At 48.5% G+C, this 25,995-nt stretch overlaps 1 protein-coding gene and 1 long non-coding RNA gene across 2 annotated transcripts in view; one reads left to right on the top strand and one right to left on the bottom strand.

Moving 5' to 3' along the window:
- NUDT3 (nudix hydrolase 3) overlaps positions 1-13,254 on the bottom strand; it is a 106,015-nt gene extending 92,761 nt beyond the window's left edge. Inside the window, exon 1 of the mRNA XM_051854821.2 lies at positions 12,830-13,254. Coding sequence (XP_051710781.1) covers positions 12,830-12,928 — 99 coding nt within the window. The 5' untranslated portion in view covers positions 12,929-13,254. The remainder of the gene's footprint in view (positions 1-12,829) is intronic.
- A 117-nt stretch (positions 13,255-13,371) lies between these two features.
- LOC108177419 (uncharacterized) lies at positions 13,372-21,612 on the top strand. The gene is made up of 3 exons (XR_001794217.3): positions 13,372-13,593; positions 17,154-17,398; positions 21,306-21,612. It is a non-coding gene; the product is annotated as an uncharacterized lncRNA (long non-coding RNA).
- The last annotated feature ends 4,383 nt before the right edge of the window (positions 21,613-25,995 follow it).

The raw sequence follows: 25,995 nt of genomic DNA, 5'->3' as shown, positions 1-25,995 counted from the left end.
TAATACTCTTGTTTTCTAACAGTTGGTTTTCTACTTGTTTTAGATTTACATTTTTGTATCTTTTGTAATACTTCTTTCACATGCTCTCAGACACCTGGCCTAGAAACTCGTCTCCTCTTGGAAATGCTCACAAAAACACCATCATTAAGACAACCGTTCATGGCACTCAGTTGTTCACTTCCCATTTGGAATAGAATAAAAAGCCGTTTGAAGAGCAAGTATTTGGCCTAATGGTGAATATACTGGGTTAAAATTCCCACATCCCGGAGACCAGGAAGAAGCACCTGGCTCCTCCTGGCTTTGGATCGGCGTAGCTCCAGCCATAGCGGCCATTTCGAGGTGAACCAACAGAAGGAAGACCTTTCTCTCTGTCTGTCTGTCTCTCACTGTCTAATTCTGTGAAATAAAAAATTTTAAAAAAATTTAAAAATTATAAAAAAAAGATTCCCACATCCCGGGGCTGGCATTATGGTGCAGCAGGTAAGGCACCACCTGCAGTGCTGGCATCCCATATGGGCACCGGTTCGAGTCCCGGCTGCTCCACTTCTGATCCAGCTCTCTGGTATGGCCTGGGAAAGCAGCTGAAGATGGCCCAAGTCCTTGGGCCCCTGCACCCACATGGGAGACCAGGAAGAAGCTCTTGGCTCCCAGCTTTGGATCATCTACTCAGCTTGGGCCGTTGCGGCCATTTAGGGAGTGAGTCAGTAGATGAAAGACCTTTCTCTTTCTCTTTCTCTTTCTCTCTTTCTCTCTTTCTCTCTCTCTCTCTCTCTCTCCCTCCCTCCCTCCCTCCCTTCCTCTGCATCTCTATAACTCTGCCTTTCAAATAATAAATAAATAAATAAATCTTTTTTTATTTTTTTGACAGGCAGAGTGGACAGTGAGAGAGAGAGACAGAGAGAAAGGTCTTCCTTTGCCGTTGGTTCACCCTCCAATGGCTGCTGCGGCCGGCGCACCGCGCTGATCCGATGGCAGGAGCCAGGAGCCAGGTGCTTCTCCTGATCCCCCATGGGGTGCAGAGCCCAAGCACTTGGGCCATCCTCCACTGCACTCCCGGGCCACAGCAGAGAGCTGGCTTGGAAGAGGGGCAACCGGGACAGAATCCGGTGCCCCAACCGGGACTAGAACCCGGTGTGCCAGCGCCGCAAGGCGGAGGATTAGCCTAGTGAGCCACGGCGTCGCCTAAATAAATAAATCTTTAAAAAAATAAAACATTCCCACATCCCACGACAGAGTTCCTGGGTTCGATTTCTGGCTGCACTCTGGATTCCAGCTTCCTGATGCACACCTTGAGAGGCAGAAGGTGGCAGCTCAAGTATCTGGTTTCTGCTACCTGTGGCAGACCTGTACTGCATTCCCACTTCCTGGCTCCAGCTCTGACTCAGCCAAATCATTGCAGGCACTTGGGGAGTGAATCGACGAATGGGAACTCTCCTTGTCTCTCTGCCTCTCAAATAAAGAAACAGGGAAGAGGGGGTCCCAAACTCTTAACTCTCCCCATCCTGTCCCTCCCACCTTCACACGCAAAGGAAAGGAGGCAATCTGCAGGGAAACCAGAGCAGCAGCAGGCCCCACAGTCTGACGGCCTCCATCCCCAACATCTCCCACCCACCCCCCCATCCCCGCACCTCATCCTGCCCGCCCCTCTGGCCTCCAGCAACACTGTCCACGTCCACGCAGAGCTCATCCCTGCATTGGGAGGTATGCATCGCTCCTCCCTCTGCCTTGCCTTTCAGGGGGCCACCAAATCAAAACTTGACAGAACCCCACTCCACTGGCAGCTCTATCACACACTGACTTTCTGCCCGCCACTTCACTGCTCCCTAAAAGCATCATGTTGACTGATACACTTCCTCACGTACTGGCTCCCCACATCTGTAGCACGTGTGTCCCAAGAGAAAAGGCATTTGTCTGCCTTGTTCACCACTGTTCACCGAAACAGCAGCCAGCAAGGCTTGGGTAAATGAACAGTCTTCCCCGCTCAAAAGATGAGGAAGACCGGAGAAGAGACTCCTGTAGTAGACACACTGCTTTAGGGCCGACATTCTCAAAGTGGATTCAAGGATATTTTCTTCAGTGTTCACCATATTTCACTCAAAAAATTAACTTTGCATCTCTGTTTCCTTACTAAACTTTAAGTCTGAGGATTTTATTTCTAAGCTTAATTCCTTACTCGTCTTTTATTCACATCATCTTTTTTTTTTTTTGCCTCTTATAGTTCCTTTGTTCTGTTCTGTAAGTTAACATAAATAAAATCTTCAAAACTCATCACCTACAAACTTTTTTTTTAAGGTTTACTTATTTATCTGAAAGGCAGAGTGACACAGAGATACAGGGAGATCTTCCATCCTTCTTCACTCCCCAGAAGGTTGCAGCAGCCACGCCTGGGCCAGGCAGAAGCGTGGAACTTCATCCTGGTCTTTCACATGGGTGGCAGGGGCCCAGGCACCAGGACCTTCCCCCACTGCAACCAGGTGATATGGGATGCTGTGCCCCAACACCAGCCCGTACATCACATTTCTTACACATTTTACCTATATTTAGAACAAAATGCTGATGACAGGGATAGACAACTGGTGCAGCATTTAAGACACATACTAAAGTGCCCACGTTCAAATCCCAGCTCTGCACTTGATTCCAGCTTCCTACTGTAGTGTGCCGTGGGAAGCAGAGGTGATGGCTCAAATATTTGAGTCCTGCCACCCACTTAGGAGACCTGAATTGAGTTTCCAGCTCCTGTTTTGGCCCAACACCCTGAGCATTGTGGGCATTTGGGAAGAGAACTAGCAGATAAGAGTATATGCCCTCTGCTGCCAAAAAGAGAAAAAAAAAAAAAGGAAAGAAAAGAAAGAAAGACAGACAGACAGACAGGAAATCTTATGACCATCCCTATCAGCTCCATCTCCAAATAATCCTAATGTTAACTTTTACAACCCAGATTTGATATACATTCTAGACTATGAACCACTACCAACAAGTCACTGAATGACCACCTCACTGTAGTCTGTATATTTACTTATGCATTGATAAAAGATCTCAGGGTATCATCAAAATTAAAATCCCCTGCCTCTGGACACTGCATCACTAGGGTTGGGGAATCAGTTCGGCATATTAACCAGCCAACAGAAATCCGGCAAGATGGCACAGAACTGCAAGTTCAATGTCTGAAAGAAATCTTAACATCCTATCATAGGACTAGCCACAAAGAAGAAAGATTTACAACCTAATGCACACATACTATAACTGAGTTGATATTCAAGATTAACAGATAGCCTGTCACTTAAGACACTAGAAATAGAGCCAGGGGACTTTTCTGAAACATATTTATCAACACATTACTGTTAAACACTAGCTAGCACTGTGTATTTTGGCCATCAGTTCCACACTACACCATCAGCTGCTGCGCCTTTTTTTTTTTTTTTTTTTTTATTTATTTATTTGAAAGGCAGAGTGGAAGAAACAAAGGGAAATCCTTCACCTGCAGAACAGAAGCCAGGAGCCCAGAATTCAACCCAGGTCTCCTACATGGATGGCAGGGAACCAAGTACTTGAACCATCACCCTCGTTCCCAACCCCCAACTCCCTAACCCATACCCTGGGCAGGGTGCACACTAGCAGGAAGGTGTAATCAGAAGCAGAGCCAGGATTCAAGCCCAGCACTCCAATACAGGATGAAAGGCGCCCCAAACCCTGGCTTAACCACTGCACTGAACACCTACCCCAATATATATTTCTTTGAAAGCAGGAACTGGGGCCAGTGTTGTGGCACTGCAGGAAAAGCTGCCTGCAATGCTAGTATCCCATATAGACATCAGTTCAAGTCTTAGCTGCTCCACTTATGATCCAGTTCCCTGCTAATGGCCTGGAAAAACAGCGGAAGATGGCTCAAGTACTTTGGCCCCTGCCACCCATGAGGGAGACTGGCCTGACTAAGCCCTGACCATTATGGCCACTTGGGGAGATAACCAGCTGATGGAAGATCACTAGCTCTGTGTCTCTCCCTCTCTCTAACTCTGACTTCAAATGGATAAATAAACCTCAAAGAGAGAGAGAGAGAGAGAGACCGTGAGAGAGATTATGAGAGAAAGAGAGAGAGAGAGGGGAAGGAAGGGAGGGAGGGAGGAGGAATTTCAGGGTTTAACTAATTCATTCATACTTCCAACAAATACATTGAGCATCTCTATATCCTAAGCACTAATGATACAGAAGCAGATAAAACAGACAAAATCTCTATCCTCAGAGAACTAGCTTCCATTCTAGTGCTAGCAAATGGGCAATAAACAAATGACACATCTAGTGTCATGCCTAGTTATGTGCTGTCAAGAAAAAAGAAGCATTAGAAACCTACAGTGACAATGGACTGCTGCTATTTTATACTGGGTGATCATTAAAGACGTCTGAAAAGATGCTAACTAAGCAAAGAGCTAAGTAAGGGAGTGAGCCATGCAGACATATGGGTGACAAGTAGCACAGGGAACTGTGGGGCTGGTAGAGGGATGAGCAGAGAGAAAGAGGTAAGAAATGATGTCAGAGCCACCCGTGCTATGGAAGTCACAGTGAGACGAAACACCACTGCAGTAGAGAAGTGCCCGGAATGCTGGAAGAATCAGTCCAGAAGCTGGGGCAGAAAAAGATTGGAGGAATAATAGCAGCAACAGGGAGACCAGTTAAGATGACATAGCAGTTAACATCCAGGCAAGAGGCAATACTGGATTAGGCAAGAAAAGCACAATGAAGGCTATTAAAGAAACATAGTTGGATTTAGAATCTCTGCCAGACTGGATGACAGAAAGGGAAAAATCAAGGATGACTCCAAGATTTCTAACTTGAGCAACTGATAGCATAGAGATTCCTTTTACTGAAAGACTGTAGGAGACCAAGTATTTTTGTTGTTGCTTTGTTTTCTGGTGGATGGAATCAAATCTTCAGTTTGGGGGCCAGCGCCATGGTGTAGTAGGTTAAGCCTCTGTCCACAGTGCTGGCATCCCACATGGGCATTGCTGGTTCAAGTCCCGTCCCGGCTGCTCCACTTCCAATCCAGCTCCCTACTAATGTGCCTGGGAAAGCAGTGAAAGATGGCCCAAGTCTTTGGGGGCCCTGTACCCACACAGGAAACACAGATGAAGCTCCTGGCTCCTGGCTTCAGCCTGAACCATCCTTGGCCATTGTGGCCATTTGGGGAGTGAACCAGCGGTTGGAGGAGCTCTCTCTGTCTCTCCTTCTCTCACCGTAATTCTCACTTTCAAATAAATTAATCTTTACAAAATAAAAGACTTCAGTTTGGATATCAATATTTGAGATGTCTATCATATATACAAATGAAAATATTGAGTAGATTGTAGGCTATTCAAGTCTTGAAGTCAGGAGAGAGGTCAGGGCCAAAAATAGACATTTGGAAGTATTTGGTATATTTAAAGATGGGACTGGATGAGATCACCTACTGTATGGGGGCAGGGAGGAGAAGAGGTTCAAAGACTGAGCCCGCATACATTACAATGGGTGAAGTCAGGAAAATGGGGAGGAATACACAACAGCACTAAGAAGGAGCACCAGAAAAGGAGGGGAGAACCAGAGAGAGGTCCTACAAGCACAATGAAGAAAGTGTTTCAAAAAGAAAGGACTGATCAAGTAACATGACAACTGACAACTGGACACTGGATTTAGCAACTTGAAGGTTATCTTACAAACTGGCTTCAGCAAATGTGGGGGAAAATCCCTAGCTGGAATGAGGTGGGGAGAGAATGGGAAGAAGGAAAGTGGAGACGGCAATTGCAGAAATATTTTGTCATGAAAGGGAAGAGAGAAACGGAATGTTAGATAGAAGAAGGAAATTTAGGGTCAAGGGATAATTTCTTTTCTTAACACTGCTTGCCCTGGGAAGGATAAAGCTAAAAAGGAGACAGTGTGCAAGAGAGGACAACTGTAGGAGTTAGAGGCCTAGAGAGATAGGAGGGAATGGACACGGGGCGGCCGCTGGCTCTGAGGAACCACAGCCTTTTTATCTGTGTATTACCAGGGTCTGGCATGCTGACTAGTCCTTAGTAGGACCCGCAACAACATGTGTTTGAGGAATGAATAAACATGTATTCCTCAACATGGGCCCTTCCTTTTTGTAATAGGCTGTGAAGAAAAATACAGTTCGTTTCACAAAGTAGATATACAGCACTATTTTTTTTACAAATGAGAATCCCCAAAAACAGAAAAGCAGGATCGGGACAAGGCATGGTTAAAGAACAAAGGGAGGGGGGGTGCCAGCATTGTGGAGCAGCAGGTTAAGCCAGTTTGAATCCTGGCTGCTCCATTTTGATCCAGCTCCCTGCTAATGCACCTGGGAAAGCAGCAGAGGATGGTCCAAGTACTTGGGCCCCTGTAACCACACAGGAGACCCTGATGGAGTTATTGCCTCCTGGCTTTGGCCTGGCCCAGACCCAATTATTGTGGACACTTGGGAAGTGAACCAGCAGATGGAAGATCTCCTTCTCTTTCTGTTTCTCCTTCCATTTCTGCTTTCCAAATAAATAAAATTTCCAGGGAGAGAGAGAGACAGAGAAAGAGAGACTTGAGCTTGGTTAGGCTGTGACCAGCCTCCAGCCTCCAGCCTCCAGCCTCCAGACTATCCCGCAGCCTGATCCTGACCTGTAAACTCAAAACTGTAGGCTGAAATAAACCTTTCCTTTCCCAAGGAACAAAAATTAAAAACTGAGAGGGAGCGATTACAGTCTGACTTCAGACCAGAATTCACATTTTGGGAAGGAGGCAGAAAAGGACACAACAGGAGAAATAACTAACTGGTCCTGGGAAGGCAGAAAGGGAACCACAACAAAACCTCCCAGGAAAGATTTTGAGAAATGAAAAGCAAAAACATCCGGTCATGTGACTGGATCGAGGCATCCATCAAGATCTCACAGGAGCCTTAGACAATGACTGAGATATGCTACAAAAGAACTCTTCAAGGGGCCAGCGCTGTGGCATAGCAGGTAAAGCCACCTCCTGCAGTGCCAGCATCCCATATGGGTGCCAGTTCCGAGTCCCGGCCACTCCACTTCCGATCCAGCTCTCTGCTGTGGCCTGGGAAAGCAGTGGAAGATGGCCCAAATCCTTGGGCCCCTGCACCCGCGTGGGAGACCCGGAAGAAGCTCCTGAATTCAGATCAGTCCAGCTCCAGCGACTGCAGCCATTTAGAGAGTGAACCAGTGGATGGAAGACCTGACTCTGCCTTTCAAATAAATAAATATATTTTTTAAAAAGGGTGGGGGTGGGGGGGACTCCTCAAGCAGCTTGGGATGGACTGGAAGCCCTGCATCATGGTTATGGCCTCTGGGATTGCCGCCTGTGCCTTACTCCTCTCTCAAGAGTACTGGAAGCTGTGGTCTGTAGTGATGTCCTTCCTCTTGCTCCTCTGGGGCAGTCTGCAGACACACACACTCAGGCCACCAGGGTCTCTGCCCACCGAGGATCTCCAATGCCCATCACCTCCCCATCCAACCTACTGAGCTCAAGTTCTGAGAAAAGCAGCAGCAGCAGCTCCCTCTTCCCAATGATGCAGGGCTTCTGATGGTAAAGCTCAAGTCAAAGTTTAAGTTTCAACCTTTTTTTTTTTTTTTTTTTTTTTGGACAGGCAGAGTTAGACAGTGAGAGAAAGAGACAGAGAGAAAGGTCTTCCTTCCGTTGGTTCACTCCCCAAATGGCCGCTATGGCCGGTACGCTGCACCGATCCAAAGCTAGGAGCCAGGTACTTCTCCTGGTCTCCCATGGGGTGCAGGGCCCAAGCACTTGGGCCATCCTCCACTGCACTCCCGGGCCACAGCAGAGAGCTGGCCTGGAAGAGGGGCAACTGGGACAGAATCCGGCACCCCAACTGGGACTAGAACCCGGGGTACCAGTACCATAGGCGAAGGATTAGCCTAGTGAGCCACGGCACCAGCCCACCCTTTTTTTTTTTTTTTAATATTTATTTATTTACTTGAAAGTCAGAGTATGGGCCTGACCCTGTGGCTCACCTGTTTAATCATCCGCTTGTAGCACGAGCTTCCCATATGGGTGCCGGGTTCTAGTCCCAGTTGCTCCTCTTCCAGGCCAGCTCTCTGCTGTGGCCCAGGAAGGCAGTGGAGGATGGCCCAAGTGCCTGGGCCCTGTACCCCCATAGGAGACCAGGAGGAAGCACTTGGCTCCTGGCTTCGGATTGGCGTAGCTCCGGCCGTGGCGGCCATTTGGGGGGTGAACCAATGGAAGGAAGACCTTTCTCTCTGTCTCTCTGTCTAACCCTATCTGTCAAAAAAAAAAAAAAAAAAAAAATGGAGTTAACACAGGAGAGGCAGAGAGAGAGAGAGAGGGAGGTCTTCAATTTGCTGGGTCACTCCTCAATTGGCCGCAACGGCTGGCACTGTGCCAATCTGAAGCCAGGAGCCTAGAGCTTCCTCTGGGTCTCCCACACAGGTGCAGGGGCCCAAGGATTTGGGTCATCTTCCACTCTTTCCCAGGCCACAGCAGAGAGCTGGATCGGAAGTGGAGCAGTTGGGACTCAAACCGGTGCCCATATGGGATGCCAGCACCGCAGGTGGCGGCTTTACCTGCCACAGCATCAGCCCCCATCCTTTCTTTTTAAGCACAGTTTTAAGACACAGGTAAATCTAACAGACGCAATCCATGACTACTCATTTAAGATTTTTATTTATTTACTTGAGAGGTAGTTACAGACAGAGAAATGCAGAGCCAGATAGAGAGGTATTCCAACTGCTGGTGCAATGGCCGGAGCTGATCCAAAGCCAGGAGCCGAGAGCTTCTTCCAGGTCTCCCATACAGGTGTAAGGGCCCAAGCACTTGGGCCAAGCCTCTGCTGCCTTCCTAGGCCATAGCAGAGAGATGGATCAGAAGAGGATCAGCCAGGACTCAACCCAGTGCCGCAGGCAGAGCCTTAGTCCACTATGCCACGGCGCCAGCCCTGAGCGCTCATTTTCACCCTGGGTTAAACAAACTCTTTAGGAGCTTTCCCTTTTCCGGGCACCATGATGTCATCTGACGTACACTCTGCATCACTGACCTTTCTAAGAGTATCTCACACTCCTAGACAGTTCAGGATCTAAAATGCCTGTGTTGATGATGGCTCAAGTATCTGTGCCCCTGCCACCCACGTGGGAGATCCAGACTGAGTTCCTGGTTCCTGGTTTCAGCCTGCCCAGTTTTGGCTATCACAGGCATTGGGGAGTATACCAGCAGGTGGAAGTTCTTTCTAAAAATTAAGAAAAAAATTTAATGCCTGTATTACATTCTCCACTCTACTGATGTAAAGAAGTGTCTCTCACTTCTGTCAGACTCCAAAAAAGAAAGGAATGGGGAGAAGGGAAAATGGAATGATGCAAGAAGGCCAAGGTTGAACAACATGACAGAAAATGAATGTTCTAGTACCCAATTCAGAATAATCAAAACTTACTCAAGAAGGATGTTCCAGTCTTCCATACTACTAATGATGAAGTAGCAAGTGGAGACTATGACAGATTGAAAATATAATATTTATTTGCTAATCTTTGTAGTATGAATCTATTGTTGAAATGCCAGCTGTCTTTCTTTCATATACCACACCCATAACAACTAACCTCTTTCCCCAAGTCCTGGTTTCTAGAAAGAACAAAAACCTGAAAACCTTCACAAAGTAATCTATGTACAGAATACATCTACACTTTTAAGAGCCCCTGTCCAATCTGCCAGTTTACGTGTCTATATGAGATGTGATTTATTTTAATGACTTGCATTTATAATTTATCCAAAGCATTTGAAACACTCCTCACAAACCTGTTCTTCCTATCTGAAATTCACTAGCTTACACTATATTTCACTGCCTGACTGTAACAAGTATGATGAGCATAAGCAGACACAGAAATAAATACAACTGACTCTTCATAAGCAAAAATCCCATGGCTAAAGGCTCCATGGCTGGGGTGTATCAGCCCAAGCAGCGTGCGCGGGACCTCACCGGTACGCCAAGCTGGTTAAAGGGCAACTGGTTAAGAGACTGTCCACTGTCCATCAGGTTCAAAGTGCCGCAATGAATTATGTTACTACAAATGCCCCAAACTTGAGGTTTTAATTTACCAAAATACTGGTAACACTGAGAAGAACTTTTAAATGTGGGATTTTTTCTGTTAATTCTTGTTATAAACAGGGAAAAACAGCCAGAGGTTTGGTCTGTTTGCTCTCTGAGCTCCCTCCTTGCTTGCTGTGTTACAAGGCCCTGTGCTCAGTGAATGCTCCATAAACTCGCTAACTATGTTCACACATCCTAACCTGGATCGGAATTTCAACTGCCCTCACTGCTGGCCTGTAAATAGGTTTCTAGGGCTGAAAAAACAGAACGCTAACGGGTTTGACTGACGGTCAATTATCCTCTCATAGTTTCATCTCTTTTTCTTCACATTGTATGTATGTTTCCTGACATTGGTTAATTAAATTTAAAAATCAAGGTCCTGGCTATACTTAGATTACAGTTGCATTAACGCTAATAATATTCTATAAACTACTCCATCTTGATTATAGCCATTAGTGCTCATTAAAAACCAAAACTGGGCTGAATGTCCCATTATGTTTGAATCCCACATTCCCACAATGTGTGGCAGTTAATACTTCCAGTCTTTGGCACGTCTACTGAGAACATAAAAGTTCTCCTGGAACTAACAAATTACTTCCCTTCCAACACAATTATATAATCTGAGTGCTGAACAGCACCCTAGAGATTATGCTGTGGTCCAAAATCCCTCTCAATTAAAGGACCTCATCTATAAGTACTGGGGAGGGGGGGATGCTTATCTTTAGATCACATATGACACAGTGCTATCTATACCCACAGTAGGCCCTTTAATACATGCATGTTTAATTGAACTGAGCAAGTCTAAAATGGGCTCATTTCATTAATTTTCTTGGTCTGCCCAGGCTTCAGCTGCAACACTCACTGAATGTATAATTAAAGACTTGCATGATTATTCTGCTCATTAACCAATGTTCAAAAAGAAATGCACTAAAGCAAACTCCATGATCATTCAAATGTTTTAATCCACTACAGAGACTTGTTTCATAGCTTAAAAATTTAAGCTCGTAAAAGGCAAGTCCTAGGCCTGGTCTGACTTCCAAGAGGCAGCGGCGTAGCCTAAACACGCAACTAAGCACGCAACATGAACACTGCTATGCACACAATAAAACTTTAACAGAACATGGAGAGACAAGACTTCGTTAATTTGTTTATGAAAAAGGAGTTGTAATTCACCCAGAATATTCACATGTTTTCAATTTCAAGTGTGCTTTTTAAAACATAGTCTTGCATCATTCATACAACTAAATTACATACCCTACTACTTATAATTGGGGTGCTCACAGACTTAACTCCCATAGTGTAGGAAGACATGCTATTATGCTAATTCATCTTCCTTCCAGTTAACAGCCTGCGATCCCATCTGATATCCCATAATATGATATGATAATGAGGAGAACAAAGACTGCAGCAGTAACCGCTACCAATCATATTTACTTCTCTCCACTATCTATTCCAAAACAGGGCATAATTACTGCCCACTATCACTATTACACTGCATCCGCTTTGGGGGACTTTTATAATGTATACTAGGACCCAAAGTATCTATTTCTAAATCTCCTTTCCTTCTCTTTCGCTAAAAGGAGGGTACCCATGAGATGGCCCGACACCACCATTAGCGCTGCACTAATTTTCCTCAGGTAGTAATTTACATGCCCACTTCCTCCTAAACATTTCTGGACAGCAACGCCTGGTAATCCATCTGTCTCTTTCATCACAGCTCCTTTTCATAACTAACGGGTCGAGTTCCTCTCCCCCATTTCAACACCGAGGCGCTGTCCCGCTGCCCCGCCACCTCAGCCCACTGGGGAACGCCAGAATCCAACAGATTGAATTTCCCTGTCTTTCATTGTTTCCACCCTAACTGCCATTTTACCACCGCGCTCACAAGAGACATGCATTCCCACAGGCATCTCACGAATTTCCAAAGCAGCTATTCTTTGTGGATTTACAAACCATGGGCCCTCTCTGAATTCCCTCCATCACCACAGAAACGGCTTTGGGAAGCTAAGATTTTTTTTTTTTTCCTCAGTACCCTAAGCAAAAAAGAGACTGTTCTCAAACATTTCTGTTGTCCTAGCAGAGGAGGAATGTCAGGGCCCAGATCTCAAACAATCCTTTCGGTCTTTCCAAGCAAAAGGAAACATTTTCAGTCCGCAAAGATTATTTTATCAGATGCCTTTTCTTCTCAGGCTACCCCTTCGGGGCTAGCCAGCGCGCTGTAAATCAAACAGTGGCTCTGGCCGGTGCACAACGCCCTCCATCTTCCCCCCACCCCCCGGCGCTCAGACACACCTAATCCCTCGGCAAACCCCAAATCGGCCCAAGAACGGGACGATTTCTCCGCCACAAAGGCCGGCCTGCGCCTCGTGCGCTGCGGCCTCCGCACACATGTGCCGGGCTGACAAGCGACGAGCTGCCCTTCCTGGATCCGCGCTGTGGCCTGGGCCGAAAGCCACGCTCCTCCCGGGCCGCTGCCGACTCCGGGTGACAGGCGGCCGGCCCCGAGCGCCCCGCCGCAAGCTGGCGTCCCCCTCCGGCCGCCGCCGCACGGAGCCACTTCCCCTCCGCCCCGCCGTCCGCGCTCCGGACCTCCACCCCCACCACCCCTCGATTTCGCCCCGCAGGGAAGTCCGTCGGAACCTCCCCGGGGCCGAGCGGGGCGCCCTGGCCGCGGCCCGGGCACACCCTCCCGCGGCGGCCGCGCCCCCCGCGCCCGCGCCCCCCAGCCCGCGAGGCCCGGCGCCTCACCTCCTCCTCGCTCTCGCTGCGGAAACAGAGGCACGCGGCCCGCTTCTTGTAGCCGTCGCCGTCATAGGTGCGGGTCTGGTTCGACTTGAGCTTCATCATCCTCCGGGCCCGAGGTGGGGGTGCAGTGCGGGTCGCGGGAGTCGAGGGGTGGGGAGCCCGCTCCTGACGGCCGCGCGCGCGCGCGCCCCCGGCTCGGTCAAGGAAGCAGGGAGAGAGAAGCCGCTTCTCTGCTACACGGCTCCGCCGCTGGCCCGCCGCGGCCGCCTCATTCCCCCCGGCCCAGGTCCCGCGCCGTTGCCGCCGCCACCGCCGCCGTCACGGCTGCCGTCGCCGCTGCCGCCACGGCCGCCGCCCCCTCTGCCGCCGCCACCCCCGACGACGACCACGCCGCCATCTTGGGCGCGCTGCGTCAGCGGCGTAAGGCCGCGCCGGCCTGCGGGACGGCCGCGCGCTCACAGCGCAGACCGCGTTCGGGAATAGCGCCCTCCCAGCCCGCGCGGCGTAAACGAGCGTCTGGAATGAGAGGGCCGGGCGACTCCAGGCTGCCGCTACGCGAGCAGCGTAGGCGTGGGGGACCGTGGGCGCGCGCGGAGGAAGCGACGGAGATAAGATGCGGGAGGGCGCGGGGCGGGGATTCCCGCGGGACTGCTGCACGGGGCAGCGGGACAGAAGCGGAGACTTGGCCAAGGTCTCTGCGAGTCCGCGGCAGAGGATGATCCAAGGTCATGTCCTCTGGCCTTTCGCCTTGCCTGTGTGGGGAGAAGGTAAGGGAGGAGGTGTGGAGGGAGAAAATGGTATGCAATTAAACACTACAGAGTGCAGCCTGAGAGATCTGTTTGCCCCAAATCTTGGGAAGCGAGGGAAGCATCCCCCGCTGCCCGTTGAGGTGACAGCCTGAAGTTAGGGAGGTCTTAATGGGTTGGCGCATGTCGTCCATGCAATCCTTTGTTGGTGCAAAAATCAAGTGCTTCCGCTGAAGTTGAACCAGAGAGCAAAAAGGGGTGTGTGTGTACGTATGGGTATGCACGGATCAATCATAAATCATAAAACATCATTCCTGGCAATAAACGAGGAACATGTGTCGTGGAGGTCAGACAGCTTCTCCGGAAAAAGATACAGACTGAAGCTCTCCAGGAAGGAGAAATATGTTGTGATCTGCGACTGTCCACAGCAACCAGACCTACCCTGCCCGGGGCTAGCGTTGCCATAAACATACAGAACTTTTCCTGCAGGATTTGGCTGTGGATGTTTATTATTGCCCTTATTTTTAATTTGCTTCTATTTTAGCGTAATCAAAAAGGTCAGGATTTAAAACCAACAAACCTGGTTGGAACCTCGATTGCATCATTTTTTTTTATTTTTTATTTTTTATTTATTTATTTTTTTTTTTTTTTTGACAGGCAGAATGGACAGTGAGAGAGAGAGACAGAGAGAAAGGTCTTCCTTTGCCGTTGGTTCACCCTCCAAAGGCCGCCGTGGCCAGTGCGCTGCGGCCGGCGCACCGTGCTGATCCGATGGCAGGAGCCAGGTACTTATCCTGGTCTCCCATGGGGTGCAGGGCCCAAGTAAAACAGGGATACTAAGCTTGCTTGGCCTCTGCACATGGTAGACACCAAAGTTATTGCAGCTAATGTTGGCACTGCTCTCAACCCTTGTTACATAAGTGGAGTTTCTTTTGTTAAATATACTTTTTAAAGATTTATTTATTTGGGGGCTGACTCCATGGCTCACTTGGTTAATCCTCCGCCTGCGGCGCCAGCATCCCATATGGGCCCCAGGTTCTAGTCCCGGCTGCTCCTCTTCCAGTCCAGCTCTCTGCTGTGGCCCGGGAAGGCAGTGGAGGATGGCCCAGGAGCTTGGTCACCTGCACCTGCATGGGAGACCAGGAGGAGGCACCTGGCTCCTGGCTTCAGATCGGCATAGTTCCGGCCGTGGCGGCTATTTGGGGAGTGAACCAGTGGAAAAGGAAGACCTTTCTCTCTGTCTCTCTCTCTCACTGTCTATAACTCTACCTGTCAAATAAAAAAAATCTTAAAAAAAAAAAAAGATTTATTTATTTGAAAAGCAGAGTTACACAGAGAGAGAACAAGATCTTCCATTCTGTGGTTCACTCCCCAAGTAGCCACAACAGCTGGAGCTGGGCCGATCTGAAAGCCAAGAGCCAAGAGTCTCTTCCAGGTCTCACATGTGGGTGCAGGACCCCAAGCACTTGGGCCATCTTCCACTGCTTTCCCAGGCACATTAGCAGGGAGCTGGATCTGAAGTGGAGCAGCCAGGACCCAAACCAGTGTCCGTATGGGATGTGGATGCCCTTTTTTTAATTTTTTTTATTTTTTATTTATTTTTTGACAGGCAGAGTAGACAGAGAGAGAGACAGAGAGAAAGGTCTTCCTTTTGCCGTTGGTTCACCCTCCAATGGCCGCCACGGCTGGCGCGCTGCGGCTGGTGCATGGCGCTGATCCGATGGCAGGAGCCAGGTGCTTCTCCTGGTCTCCCATGGGGTGCAGGGCCCAAGCACTTGGGCCATCCTCCACTGCCTTCCCGGGCCACAGCAGAGAGCTGGCCTGGAAGAGGGGCAACCGGGACAGAATCCAGCACCCTGACCGGGACTAGAACCCGGTGTGCCGGCGCCGCAAGGCGGAGGATTAGCCTAGTGAGCCGTGGAGCCGGTGGGGATACACTTTTTACCTGCTAAGCCACAACACCAGCCCTTAAATATATATTTTTAAATTTTATTTGAAAAGCAGAGTTACAGAGAAAGATGGGTATTCCATCTGCTAGTTCTCCCCCAAAATGGGCTCAACAGCCAGAGCTGGGCCACACGAGGCCAGGAGCCCAAGCACTTGGTCCAACTTGTGCTGCTTTCCCAGGCTCACTAACAGGGAGCTTGATTGGAAGTGAAGCAGCCGGGACTCAAACCAGTGCTTACTGAATGTGGTAGGCAGCTCAACCCGCTGTATCACAATGCTGACCTTGAGATGTGGAATTTCTTATCATTTTGGTCAAACCCCCTGCAACAGAATTCCCAAACGTAGTCATTTTGTTTGTCTTTCTAGCTTTCTCCTGAATTAAAAGATGCCTCTGGGAGCTATGGCTGTGGTATAGAAGATTAAACCTCTGCCTACAGTGTCTGCATCCCATATGGGCGCCAGTTCAAGTCCCAGCTGCTCTACCTCTGATCCAGCTCCCTGCTAAAGTGCCTAGGAAAGTCACAGAAGGTGGCCCTGATGCTTGGGCCCCTGCACCCATGTGGGAGATCCAGAAGCACCTCCTGTCTCCTGGATTCGGCCTGGCCCAGCCCCGGCTATTGCAGCCATTTGGGGAGTAAACCAGTTAGATAGAAGATCTCTCTTGCTCTGTGTGTCTCTCTGTCTCTCTCCTTCTCTCTATATCTCTGCCTTAAGTAAATAAATAAAAAAAAAGAATCAAAAGTTCCATTTGTAGAAACACACTGTCAAACATCTGAAAAATCCAGGGGACATAAAGAGCATGAAATCATGGATGGCTTTGAGCACATTCTGTAGACATCGCTACCCTGCCTTTTTTTTTTTTTTTTTTTTGGCCTTTTACCCATGTCATTCAGTTTTTTTTTTCTTTTAAGATTTATTTATTTATTTGAAAGTCAGAGTTACACAGGGAGAGAAGAGGCAGAGAGAGAGAGAGGTCTTCCAAACGCTGGTTCACTCCCCAGTTGAGCACAAAGGCCAGAGCTGCACTGATCCAAAGCCAGGATCCAGGAGCTTCTTCCGGGTCTCCCACGTGGGTGCAGGGGCCCAAGGACTTCGGCCATCTTCTACTGCTTTCCCAGGCCATAGCAGAGCTGGATCGGAAGTGGAGCAGCCAGGACTCAAACTGGTGCCCCATGGGATGCCGACACTGCTTTCCCCGCTATACCACAGTGCTGGCCCCATTCAGTTTTTCATTCCTTTTTTTTTTTTTTGGACAGATAGGGTTAGACAGTGAGAGAGAGACAAAAGGTCTTCCTTCCTTGGTTCACCCCCAAAATGGTCGATACTGCTGGCATGCTGCGCTGATCCGAAGCCAAGAGCCAGGTGCTTCCTTCTGGTCTCCCATGCGGGTGCAGGGCCCAAGCACTTGAGCCATCCTCCACTGCACTCTCGGGCCACAGCAGAGAGCTGGACAGGAAGAGGAGCAACCAGGACAGAATCCAGTGCCCCGACCGGGACTAGAACCCAGGGTGCCAACGCCGCAGGCAGAGGATTAGGCTAGTGAGCCGGGGCGCTGGCCTCATTCCATTTCTAAGTGCTACTTATAGGCTGGTGTGGAGATGTACATCAACCATGTTCCCATTTCCCGTCGTTAGGTCAGGCTGTGTCCTTTGACGCTAGAACCGCATCAGTGAACTTCCGCAGAGAAATCTGTGTCTGTGTCTCAGGCGGCTCCTGAGACATGGTGAGGAGAATGGAACGTGTTTGTGATTTGCTGCCTCTTGCCGGAGCCTCCCTGGGAAGGTTGCAGTCAGACACTGCGCTGGACTGTGTGCCTCTTTCTTAAGGTTGAGAGCACAACGACGAATGGCGTTCCTCCCTTCAGTCCCTCGGAGTCCAGGTAATAAGCAAGTTAGATTGTAAACTTCCTGAAGGTGAAGACTGCCATTTACAGCCACGTCCCCACGTCTTAGCACCTGACCTTGTCCAAAGGAAGCACTCTGGAATGGGGCGGGGATGTGGAGAAGCAGATTAAGCCACAGCTGGGTTGCCTGCACCCCGTATCCGCGCGTCCTGATGTGGCCATGGAGATCCAGCTTCCCGCTAAGGCCTCAGAGGCAGCAGGTGATGGCTCAGGTGATTGGGCCCAGAGGGGAGTGAGCAACAGATGGAAGCTCTCGCGCTCTCTCTCTCTCTTTCCCTCTCTTTCTCTCTCTCTCTCTCCCTCTCACTCACTCACTCGCTCTCTCTGCCTTTCAAAAAGATGAACATGAAGTTTCCTTTCGTTACTTTTTAAAGAAGATTCATTTAGGGGCCAGCACTGTGGCATGGTGGGCTAAACATCTTCCACCTGTGGCGCTGGCATCCCAGATGGGTGCCATTCAAGTCCCGTCTGCTCCTTTTCCGATCCAGCTCTCTGCTATGGCCTGGGAAATCGGTAGGTGGTGGCCCAACTCTGGGGCCCCTGCTCCGCGTGGGAGACCTGGTGAAAGCTCCTGGCTTCAGATCAGCCAAACTCTTGGCCATTTTGTGAGTGAATCAGTGAATGGAAGACCTTTCTCTCTGTCTTACTCTCTCTGTCTGTAACTCTACTTCTCAAATAAATAAGTAAAATCTTTTTAAAAAGGAAGATTCTTTTATTGATTTATTTGTTTGAAATAGCAACAAAAGGCAGTGGTTAAGATACCACTTGGGGGTGGGGCAGGGCAACACTTGGCACAGTGTGTTAAGCTGCTGCCTGCAACACCAGCATCCCATATGGGCACCAGTTCAGGCCTCTGCTGCTCCACTTCCGGTCCAGCTAATTTGCTTGAGAAAGCAGCGGAAGATGGACCAAGTGTTTGGGCCCCTGCACCCACATGGGACACTGAATGGGGCTTCTGCATCCTGGCTTCAGCCTGACCCAGCCGAGGCTACTGCAGCCATCTGAGGAATGAATTAGCAGATGGAAGCGCGCTCTCTCTCTCTCTCTGTAACTCTGATTTTCAAGATGGATCCTAGGCTTTCAATTTTAATCAAAACTATACTTGAAAAAATAAATAGCCAAGTAACAGACAGTGACAAAGATATTCACAAGAGATACTAGTAACCAAGGTCTCTATCCAATAAGTACAAAGGACTCTTGCTATTTAATAACAAAAAAAAAAAAATTTAAATGGCAGAGTGGAGTCAGGCATTGTGGTGCTGCAGGATAAGCCAACACTTGCCCATCCCATATCAGAGTACCAGTCTGGGCCGGCGCCGCGGCTCAATAGGCTAATCCTCCGCCTGCGGCGCCGGCTCACCAGGTTCTAGTCCCGGTCGGGGCTCTGGATTCTGTCCTGGTCGCTCCTCTTCCTGTCCAGCTCTCTGCTGTGGCCCGGGAGTGCAGTGGAGGATGGCCCAAGTGCTTGGGCCCTGCACCCTATGGGAGACCAGGAGAAATACCTGGCTCCTGGCTTTGGATCAGTGCGGTGTGCTGGCCACAGCACGCCGGCCACAGCGGCCATTGCAGGGTGAACCAACAGAAAAAGGAAGACCTTTCTCTGTCTCTCTCTCACTGTCCACTTTGCCTGTCCAAAAAAAAAAAAAAAAAAAGTACCAGTCTGAGTCCCGGCTACTCTGCTTCTGAGCAGGTTTCTTGCTAATTCATCCTGGAAGCCTGCAGATGATGGGTCAAGCACTTGGATCACTGCCTCCCACATGGGAGACAGGGTGGAGTTCAGAGATCTGGGTTAGCACTGGGCCAGCCCTGACTGTTGCAGGCATTTAAGGAGTGAACCAGCAAATGGAAGACATTGGTCTCCATCTCTTGCGTCTCGCTGTCACTGTCACTCTCACTATCTCAGTCTCTTGCTATTGGTTTGCCTTTCAAGTAGTTTTTTTGTTTTTAGTGTACCAGCATTTTTTAAAGTCTATTTTGTATTTATTTGAAAGGCTGAGTAAGAGAGAGGGACAGACCAAGTGAGAAAGATCTTCCATCCACTGGTTCGCTCCCTAAATGGCCAAAATAACCAGGGCTGGGCTGGGTCAAAGCCAGGAATCCAAAACTCCATCTGGTTCTCCCACATGGGTGGCAGGAGCCCAAGTACTCGGGGCATCATCTACTGCTTTCCCCAGTACATTAGCAGGAAGTTGGATCAGAAATGGAGGGGCCCGCGCTGTGGCTCAGTGGGTTAACGCCCTGGCCTGAAGCACCAGCATCCCATATGGGCGCTGGTTCGAGTCCCGGCTGCTCCTCTTCTGACCTGGCTCTCTGCTATGGCCTGGGAAAGCAGTGGAGGATGGCCCAAGTCCTTGGGCCCCTGCACCCTCATAGGAGACCCAGAGGAAGCTCCTGGCTCCTGGCTTCGGATCAGCGCAGCTCTGGCCGATGTGACCAATTGTGGAGTGAACCTTCGGATGGAAGACCTTTCTCTCTCTCTGTGTGTGTGTGTGTGTGTGCGCGTGTAACTCTGACTTTCAAATAAATAAATAAATATTAAAAAAAAAAAAAAAAGAAATGGAGCAGTAGGGACTCGAACCAGCACTCCAATGCAGAATGCCATCACCGCAAGTGGCAATTTAACCCGCTGTACCACAACACCAGCCCCTCAAAGACTAAAATCAACAAAAAGTACACATTTAAAAAAAAGTCAAAACCAGGACTGGCATTGTGGTGTAGCAGGTTAGGCAGACATTGTGATGCCAGCATTCCATATCAGAGTACTAGTTGGAATCCCAGCTGCTCCACTTCCAATCCAGTTCCCCACTAATGCACCTGAGGAAGCAGCGGAAGATGACCCAAGTGCCTGGGACCCAGATAGAGTTGCTGGCTCCTGGCTTTTGCGTGGTCCAAACATGGCTGTTGTGGCCATCTGGGGTGTGAAGCAGTGGATGGAAGATCTCTCTGTGTCTCTCCTTCTCTGTAACTATGCCTTTCAAATGAATAAATCTTTAAAAATAAAGTCAACATTTGTTTAAAGCGGTAAAGTATTTGAAGATACTTCATGAAGAAAAATGATCAGTAAGCACAGTGTTCAATGTCACTGGTAATCAGTGAAATGCAAGTTCAACTGTAACGAGACTTTGCTACGTCTCTACTGGAATGGCCAAAATTAAAAATGCTGACAGCATCAAATCTTGGTGAGAATGCTGAGCAACCAGAACTCTCATACGCTGGTGTCGAGAATGTTCCGTGGTACAAACACTTGAGAGAAGTGTTTGGTGGTGTCTGATAAAGTGAAACAGTATCCACCTCACAACTCAGTGAGTCTATGTCTGGGTGTACTTACCCAATGCGGTAGGCAGAATAAGGCCCCCACCAAAGACGTCAACGTCGTACGCCCCAGAATTTGCGACTACGGTACCTTGCTTGGGAAAAGGGACTCTAATGATGTGATTAAGGATCTTGAGGTGGGGATAGAATTGCATATTATCTGGGTGGGCCCAGCGTAATCACAAGGGTCCTATAGGGAAAGAAGGTGATAGAATAGTCAGACTGAAGAATACAATGATAGGGACTGAGATCAGAAAAAGCTTTAAAGGTGCCGTGAGGTGTGGGTGCTTGGGGTTAAGGTGCTGCTTGGGATGCCCCCTGGGTTCAAGTCCCAGCTCTGCCTCTGCTCTACCATCCTGCAAACGCCCACACTGGGAGGCAGCAAGTGATGGAAGGCTCAGGTGGTTGGGTGCCTACCCTGCACATGAAAGACTGGCATTGAGTTCCTGGCACCTCGTTTCCACCTGGCCCAGCCCCAGCTCTTGCAGGCATTTGGGAGTGAACTAGTGTGTGGAAGATTCTCTAATAAAAATAAATAAAATGTTCAGAGGTGCTATGTTGCTACCTCTAGGATGAAGGGAGGAGCTACGGACTGCAGGTGGCTTTCAGAAGGTGGAAGAGATGAGAAACAGATTCTCCTCCAAGCTGCCAGGACGAATGCAGTCCTGTTGACCCATGTTGGAACTGGGCCATCAGAAGTGTAAGGTAATAGATGTGTGTGGCTTTAGGCCTCTACATGTGTGGTAATTGTCACAACAGCAATTGGAAATCAGCAAATGCAATCAGCAAAAGTGAAAACACTGGTCTCCAAAAAGGCTTTTACAAAATGGTCTTCCAAATAAATAAATCTTTTTAAAAATAAAAATGAATAAACTCTAGTATATCTTTGCAATAGAATACTATTCAGCAATAAAAAGGAGCAAACTTTTGATATATGCAATATCCATGGATGAATCTCAATGTATTATGCCGAAAAACAGAAGCCAGATTCAAGAAAACGTATTATATGTCTCTATTTGTCTGACATTCTGGAGCATTACAGAGACCAAGAACAGCGACTGTCAGGGGGACTGGCCACAGGAGAGCAGCGTGGGTGAGCTTCTCGGCGTATAAAAGATCTATAGCTTCACATGGCGATGGTTACATGACCATACAAGGGTCAAGTTCATGGAGGGGGTGGTCTTTGGCACAGTGGTAAAAATGCCTTTCGGAATATGCACATCCCATATCAGAATGTTGAAGTTTAAGTCTTGGCTCCACTTCCAATTCCAGCTTCTTGCTAATGCAGACCTTAGGAGGCAGATAATGGCTCAAGCACTTGGGTCCCTGCCACCATAATGGAAGACCTGTGGAGTTGCCGCCTCCTAGCTCCAGCCTGGTCCAACCCTGGCTGTTTGGGCATTTAAGGAGTAAATCAGTGGATGGAAGATCTTTCTCTCTCTGCTTTTCAAATAAAATGAAAATAAATAAATAATAATAAAGCTCATGGAAAATTAGATTATCAAAAAACTATGTATGCCTGGATTTTAAAAAATGTTTGCACCAAAATAACATTTTTAAAGTTAACATTGTTTATTTGTTTGCTTGACTTGAGAAGCAGAATTACAGAGAGAGGAGAACAGACAGAGAGGTCTTCTATCCACTGGTTCACTCCCCAAATGGCCATACTGGCCAGAGCTGGGCCAATCTGAAGCCAAGAGCCAGGAGTTTCTTCCAGGTCTCCCAAAACATGAGTAAGGGGCCTAAGCATTTGGGCCATCTTCCACTGATTTCCCAGGCCATAGCAGGGAGCTGGATCAGAAGTGGAGCAGCTGGGACTCAAACTGGCACCCTTTTGAGATGATGGTGCTACAGTCAGATGCTTAACTTACTAAGCCACAGTGCCAGCCACACTTATTTAATTTTTTTAAAGTTTTATTTATTTGAAAGGCAGAGACAGAGAGGGAGTGTGTTGTGGGGGGGGGGGGGTGAGAGAGAAAGAGAGAGAAATAGACCCAGATCTCTTCCCATCTGCTGGTTCACTCCTTAAATATCCAAGGCTGACCCAGGTCAAAGCCAGGAACCCAGAATTCAGTCCACATCTCTCATGTGGGTGGCAGGGACCCAACTACTTGAGCTATCACTGCTGCTGCCCAAGGCATTAGCTGGGATTCAAATCCAGGCACACCAGTATGGTTGTGGGCATCCCAAGTGGTATTGTATCTGCTCTACCAAATGCCCACCCCCTAAATTTATCTTTTAATTCCATTTCCATAAACTTTCTGAAATACCTTCATATCTATCAAACCCAGAATTATAAAAAGCATATTTTTCCTGCATGTAAATTTTGCCTCAACAAGCCTGTCTGTCAAAGGGTTGTGGGGAAGGAGAGCAGGTGTGGCCGTCAATGTAACAAGAACGGGGAATGCTGGCACTTGCCGATGCTCACTCCCTGGTGGGTGCACTGGTTTTTACACACTTGCTTATTTTATATACATTGGAAATTTCCCATACCAAAACAGTTTCAATTTTTATTCATTTATTTATTTTTAAAGATGTATTTCTTCTTCTTCTTTTTTTTTTTTTTTTTTTTTTTGAAAGGCAGAACAACAGAGAAAGGGAGACAGAGATCTTCCATCTGGTGATTCACTCCCCAAGTCACCACCACTGCCAGGTCTGGGCCAAGTCAAAGCCAGGAGCCAGGACTCCATCCTGGTGCCCCATGGGGGCGATGGTGGCCCAAGCACATCAGTCATCCTCTCTGCTGGCTCCCCATGTACAAGTATGTTAGCGGGAAGCAGGATCAGAAACAGAGCAGTGACCTGATGCGGGATGCTGGTGTCACTGACAGCAGCTTGGCCCACTGTGCCATAATGCCAGCCTCCTTAAGAGTTATTTTAGATGAAGGGGAAGCTGTGTGTAACAGAGGTAAAGATGCTCACTGCTCGCCGTTTCCTGCACATTAATGAACTGATGCCCCGAGATTCTCCAACTGATCTACTTTCCATGTGCTTAAATAAACTAGAACTATTTACTTTGACATTTTTTGCAGGTACCCTTCAGAATTTCTTTATGCTATTTGTGTCTTTCATAAATTTTGCCCCATTTTGAGGCCTCCTAAATTCCTTTGGCTCGGGTGTCCTCTCTCATTTAATATTTCTGTATTTTTCAAGATGCCCTTTTCCTCACAATGCCCTCTTTGACATGTCCGTAAACCGTGCAGGGCTTATTTTTCAAGTGGCTGTCCTTTTGGACTTGTGCCATGCATTTATCACAGGCTTCCAATAAAGCACTTTTAAATAGAAATGGGCTCCAGGCTTTCTATGGGCTGTAACTTTTTAAACAATTCTTTTCATTCCCCCGCCCCCTCCAGTGCCCTCATTCTGTCCTAGTTTCCCTTTCTAAAAGTGAGCAATCAAGTGATGGATTTGCCCTTCCCTTTCCCGTTAGCAAGCTGAATGTGCATTGTACTCACTGTGGACTAAATGGTTTACCCATGACCACTCAGTGCCCACTGCGGTCACTGGGCAGACCCGATTCAGCCGAACAGATTCTGCAGCAGGGGTTCAGGCTATTTGCCAAGCATCAGGCATTCCTGGCATGTCAATCCTCACCTTCATGCTGTTGGGCATTTTTAAGGTTTTTGTTTAACATTATTTGATAGGCACAGTTATAGAGAGAGAGGGAGAAACAGAGACCTTCCATCCCCTGGTTCACTCCTCAAATGGCCACAACATCCAGGGCTGGGCCAGGCCAAAGCCAGGAGCTGGGAGATTCATCCGGGTCTCCCACGTGGGTGCAGGGGGCCCAGCACTTGGGCCATTCTCCAGTGCTTTCCCAGGTGCATTAGCAGAGAGCTGGATCAGAAGTGGAGCAGCCAGGACTCGAACTGACACCCACATGGGATGTCAGCACTGCAGACAGAAGCTTAACTCTGTGCCACAGTGCCAGCCCAAGGTTTTTTTTTTTTTTTTTTTTTTTTCACTGACAGATAACTGTATTTTATTGACACAGAGACAGAGACAAAGCTATATAGGGTTCCCCTCTACTGGTTCACTCTCTAGATGCCAGCAGTAGCCAGGAGTGGGCTGAGGGACCAAAGCCAGGAGCAGACTCAATCTAGATCTGCCATCACTACTGCTTCCCGAGATCTGCATTACCGGGAAGCTGGAGCCAGCAGCCAGAGTGAGGAATTTAGCCCAGGTCCTATGGCATCTTACCTGCTAGGTTAAATGGATATATGGGGAGTCTCCACAAGCTTCTGGAAATGCAATTATAAAAAAAAATGCAGCGATTTAAAACATTTTGTGTACTAAAATAAAATTTTCTTAGATTTATTAGAAAAGCATTTTTTTTTAAATAGAAAGAATCGTCCATCTGCTGGTTCTCTCCATCAATGGCCACAACGGCCAGGGCTGAGCCAAGCAGAAGCCAGGAGTCAGGAGCTTCATCCAGGTTTCCCACATGCTTTCCCAAGTGCAGAGAAGACTCAAACAGGCTCTCTCCCAGGATGCCAGTGTTGCAGGCAGCAGCGTAACCCACGATGCCACAATGCCGGCCCCCCACCTGGCACTTTCATTTCTCAGCCAAACTTCTGCAAGTTGCCCTGACTGGTCTCGGCCCCCCCCCCCCCGTCCCGGAAACCCCCTGCTTTGCACCTCCTTAGAATGCAATCTGAACATAACTTGCCGTGTACACATACTTTTACGCAGCTTTGTTTTTCTCTCACCACTGAGGTGCTTGATGACAAATTTTGAGCCTGCTTCTTGGAGCATGTGCCAGCAGTGACCCGAGCCGCTAGGGAATGAGTACTGACTGGCAGGGCCATTTCAGCCCACCAAAGTGGCAGAGGGGCTGGCAGACAGCAAGAGCCACCTGCACCTGCATGTTTTTATCAACAGGCTGTGATTACCGTGGAGACCCCTCGGGATTTCTCCAGATCCCGAGGCCGTGGCTCATCCCAGAGAATATATTCTGGAACTCATTTAAATCACAAGGGGTTGGCAAAGAGCCCTGGTTGAAAAACAGGGCTGTTTTAAGGCCAGTTAATCGCCAGGGCAGTAGAGGAAACCCATCTGCTTGCTGACCTTAGTGGGAAACAGAAAGGCCGGGAGCTGCTAACACTTCAGCGGAATCCAGGTTAAACAATCACAAGGCGTGTGAACATGGCAAACCACTTGACATCACTACAGCCAGCAGAGAAACTGGATGAAAAGCAATCGTTGGCAGGGCAGCCAAAGCAGTGCTGAAATGAGCTTCCGCAAACACTGCCCCTTTCTGCC

The sequence above is a fragment of the Oryctolagus cuniculus genome, chromosome 5, assembly GCF_964237555.1.
Source record: "Oryctolagus cuniculus chromosome 5, mOryCun1.1, whole genome shotgun sequence".
Taxonomy (NCBI): Eukaryota; Metazoa; Chordata; class Mammalia; order Lagomorpha; family Leporidae; genus Oryctolagus; species Oryctolagus cuniculus.
The sequence above is the reverse complement of the archived record's forward strand: the minus strand, read 5'-3'. Positions and strand labels throughout refer to the sequence as shown.